We start from the raw sequence: 4,638 nt of genomic DNA, 5'->3' as shown, positions 1-4,638 counted from the left end.
TGATGATAAGCCTCTTCTGCCTCCTGCAGTTTCTTTTTCATATCTCTCTTACCGCGTTTTCTACCTCTAGCCTCACTTCCCATTTCTTCCTCAAACTCAGCTCTTGCTGTCCTGCCCCCTCTGCCTCCTCTCCCGCTGAAACTCCCTCTTCCCCGCTGGCTGGCACCTTCCTTCTTCTGTCCGCGCACTCCCCGTCTCCGCCCTCGTCTGCCACCCACCTGTCTCTCCCCCTCTTCCTCAGACTCCTGTTCTTCCTCCCGGTCGTCGTCTTCATTCCTCTGTCCTTTTCCCCGCTTATCTTTACCTTCTTGTCCACGCCGCGGTTCTTCATCCACAAGGTAATCCCGTATGTCAAACTCCGTCTCGGAGTCATCTGAAATGGTAAGCATAATCTTCCGAATTGTCTCCTCTACCTGGTTCTTACCCTTCGCCTCTCGACTGACCTCCTTACTCCTCGTCCAGCATCCTACATCCCTGTCTTGATCCTCTACCATTTCCTCGTCCTCCACTATCACCGAAATCCTCTGACTACTCTTCCCCGCCCGACAATTCCCAATTAACCCCCAACTCCAATTCATTCGCATGCATGCAAGGCTGAATGCATTGCCAATCGGCCACCTTGGGTTCCTATAACTTCTATGCAACTCAAATTCGTCATTACTCCGCAATCCATATGTATTATCATAAGTGGACTCAATCGCCCTCACTCTGACGGAGTGTCCTCTCATCCTCGGTACCCTGTCCCATTCTCTTCTTGGAATGATCAATGGGGCGTTGTGGTTATGACTCCAAGCGATCTGAGTGTTAATGCCATCCGCGCGAACCTGCGAACTCTCCCCACCATCATGAGCGATGGTACATGTGTCCCTGCTTGTCATAATTCGTAGATAGTTATGGATTCCCCGCTTGCACCGTCGCATCATGTAAATCCCGGTTTAATATATCGGTTAACTCTGCCCACCGCGGATCGTCCTTTACTAACCTCCAGCTACTATCGATCCGCCTATCCCCTCCTCCGCTTCCCCAATTCGCCATAAGATCCGCTGCCCTGTTTCCATCGCGTAAGACATGGTAAATAATCGTGTATTCAATCCCCCGCAGCAATCCTTCTATGTCTTTTATTATGCCTGCAGTCCGCCAGCTTCTTGCAACATGGTCCCAACACTTACCATCCCGTAATTTTCTCAACATGTCAATCACAAGCCTTGAGTCGCCCACAATTTCCAAATTCGAATATCCATTTCTAACCGCAATACGTAATCCCTGGTAAACAGCCCACAGCTCCGCCTCATTATTCGTCATATCGCCCCCAAAATCCGCATATATCCATCTTGTAGACCCACTACTATCTCGAAAAATACCTCCCAGACCTGCTTGGTCAGGGTTACCTTTTGAGGCCCCATCAAAACTTAGTTTAATCCTTCCTTCTCCAGGCAAACTAAAATGCTGGGGACTCTACACTTCACCTAGGGGTCATTCCTTTGTATTCGGGTAGATCATTGTCATATCCAGATTAAGTTTCGATACTATTTGCTGCTCTTCCAGAGTCAATTGCCAGCCCTGTTCATCCCAAACTTCAGATAACACTGTTTCCTTGATTGACCTACATACTACCTCCCAAATGCTCGATTCCTCCCTTCTTTTATCTTGAAAAATTCGTCGATTTCGCTCTTTCCAGGTTTCCCAAACTATAAACCCCACTGCGAGCGTCCATATCCTTCGTACCACCTTACTTTGGAAATTACCTTTGGCCCATTGAAGTAATGTATTCCTATGATTCTCTGGATCCCTATTTGTCTGACCAAATAATACCCTGATCTCCTCCCACAACCCTCGAATAAATAGGCATTTGTTCATGATATGCTCCTGAGTCTCAGCTTCCTTATTACAAAGGTAACATTTTGATGGCCCATTCATACCTCTCTTCTGAATATTATCCCATGTCAATATCCGCCCTCTACACACCAGCCAAACAAAATACGTTACTTTAGGCCACCACTTACTTTGCCAAATCTTTTTCCATTCCACTGGATCCTCCACTCTTTCCTCCCTTGTCGCCCAATAATATGCCTCTTTGACTGTAAACATACCCTTCGTTGCCTTCCCCCATCGAAGAATATCCTGACCATCTCTAATTTTAATTTTTCTAGAATCTAATTCCTTAATATATAGCTGGCCGACCTCTTGACTGATAGTGTCATCAAATTCTTCTGGTCTTTTCCAGACTCGCCATAAGTCATCCTCTGCTCTAGCCTTCCAATAATCCCTTACATACTGCAGTCCTGCTCTTTGTGCCCCTTGTTGAACTATATTCAAATTAGGGATACCATTCAAGTGATCCCGCTGTTGCCATCCTTCCTCCCAAAACCATGCTAATCTTCCATCTCGGATTTCCCAGAAGGCATGATTCCTCACGAGCTCCCGATTAGTACTAGCTAGCTCCCACATTGCTGACCCCCTTGGAACTTCATCAATTCGTAAAAGTCCTTCAATGGACTCAGGCATTCCATATTTCCTATTCCATATATTTTTCCATACATCCATACCCCCCTGTACCCAGCGCCACCATAACTTCGCCCCTAAAATCTTATTAACAATTTCAGGATCTCGTACACCCAATCCCCCTTCCTCTTTCCGTTTTATAATATTCTGCCAGGAGACTAAAGTCCATTTCTTTTGCTGTTTAGGGCCCCCCCAAAGAAATTTACCCATAATTTCTCTTATTTTAGAAAAGATCCCTTTTGGAGCTGCCATAAGTGATAAGGAGTATATGGGAATAGCTGATAAAACCGATTTCAACAGAACAATCTTACTGGCTATATTCAAAAGTCTAAACGACCAGTTGGCTAGTCGTTTTCGTAATTTTTCCAATAGATTCTGCCAATTTGTAATACGCTTGGGGTTCATATCTAATTGAATGCCCAGATACTTCGTGGGTAATACACCCTGCCTAAAACCTAAGACTCGAGTTAAGTGTAATTTAACAACCTCAGGAGAATTGAAAATAAATGTACAGGACTTATCCTTATTGATCTCCATACCTGATGCATTCCCAAAAAGTTCGAGAACCCTCTGAAAACTTCGGACCTCCCTCAGCGAAGCTTCACCGAATAGCATCAGATCGTCCACAAACTGTTGATGTGTGATAGTCAAATTGTTTCCCCATAACCTAATCCCTTTTATGCGCCTGTCCCTGACTTCTTTTTTAATGATTCGGCTCAATCCTTCCATAGCCATAATAAATAAGAATGGCGAGATTGGGTCCCCCTGTCGAATACCCCTGGTGGCCTTGAAGAGATCTGTAGGGTTACCATTCACCAAGATCGAAAAATTGGGTGTAGATATCATACTAACAATCCACGCTATCCATCGATTCTCAAAACCAAAAGCCCGCAAAACCTCCCTAAGATACTCCCAACTCAGCCGATCGTATGCCTTAGATAAATCCAATTTCATTAACATCCCTTTCTGTTTTCTCTTCTTCAACGAATGAATAACCTCCTGAGATACCACAATGCCATCCAGTATTTGTCTGCCTTCCACAAAGCCAGTTTGTTCAGGTGCTATTAGATTGGATAATAGAGGTTTCAGCCGCTTTACTATAAGTGTGGAGATGATCTTATAGATTACATTACACAGTGCAATGGGTCGAAAACCCTGTGGTTCCTCAGATATATTACTTTTAGGGATTAAAGTTAAAAATGTCGAATTGATCCCAGGCCATATCCGCTGTCTCATACGTGATTCTTCCACCGCTTCCAATATCTCATTTCCCAGGAAATGCCAACTAGCCTGAAAAAACTCCACTGTGTATCCATCCGGCCCTGGGGCTTTATTTGTACTCATCCCCATCACAACTTCACTTAATTCTTCCATGGTTACTGCCCTCATTAGTGATTTATTTTGTTCCTCAGTTACTATCCGTGGGATCTCACTGCAAATCTTATTAATAGCTTCTCCTTGGTTGCTTTGGTTTTCTGTTGATATCCCTTTAAAATACTCTACCAAAGTTTTTTCTATATCTTTTTGCTCAACTACTCTTTCCCCCTCAGCATTTTTGATTGAAAAAATTATGTTTCGTTGCCGGCGTTGGATCATGGCCTGATGAAAGAATTTCGTATTCCTTTCTCCTTCCCTGAGCCATCTTATCCGTGATTTTTGCCTCCACAATATCTCCTCCTGCTTTCTTCTCTCTTCTAACTGGCTTATAAGTCTACCTTCCTCCCTGCTTTTTTCTTCATCCCTTCCTTCTAAAATAATCTTTCGCTGGAGGTCCGCCATCTCACCTTCTAATTTCAATTTCTCTTCAAAGATATTCCCGAATTCTTTCTTATTCCATTCTTTTATTTGCTTTTTAAGTTCTTTGAGCTTCAACTGTACCGTGTGCATCTTTCCATTGCCCCTGCAAGTTAGTAGTGGGTTTAGATTTTCACCATAGTCGTGAGAAGGTTACATTGTAGATTATGTGAATTGGTAGTAAACATGTAGCGACTTAAGTAGCAGTTAAGGAAATGAAAAGAATATTTCGGAGAGATTTCCTATACACTCTTTTCCATCTTATGCGTTGAATTTGTAATACCTGTAGTGACTAGGAGTTAAGATCAGATTTGATACTATGGTGAGTTATAAAGTTTTTGA

General features: G+C 43.5%; 1 protein-coding gene across 1 annotated transcript; it reads right to left on the bottom strand.

Moving 5' to 3' along the window:
• Window positions 1–891: 891 nt before the first annotated feature.
• LOC149156574 (uncharacterized) lies at window positions 892–1,302 on the bottom strand. The gene has a single exon (XM_089444792.1). It carries the CDS (start codon window positions 1,300–1,302, stop codon window positions 892–894), a length of 411 nt encoding a protein of 136 aa, XP_089300918.1.
• Between the last annotated feature and the right edge of the window lie 3,336 nt (window positions 1,303–4,638).

The sequence above is a fragment of the Pinus tabuliformis genome, chromosome 9 (assembly GCF_031772625.1).
Source record: "Pinus tabuliformis cultivar Carrire ecotype Pingquan chromosome 9, CPIR1, whole genome shotgun sequence".
In the NCBI taxonomy this organism is placed as follows: Eukaryota; Viridiplantae; Streptophyta; class Pinopsida; order Pinales; family Pinaceae; genus Pinus; species Pinus tabuliformis.
This window is presented reverse-complemented; position numbering and strand designations above follow the sequence as displayed.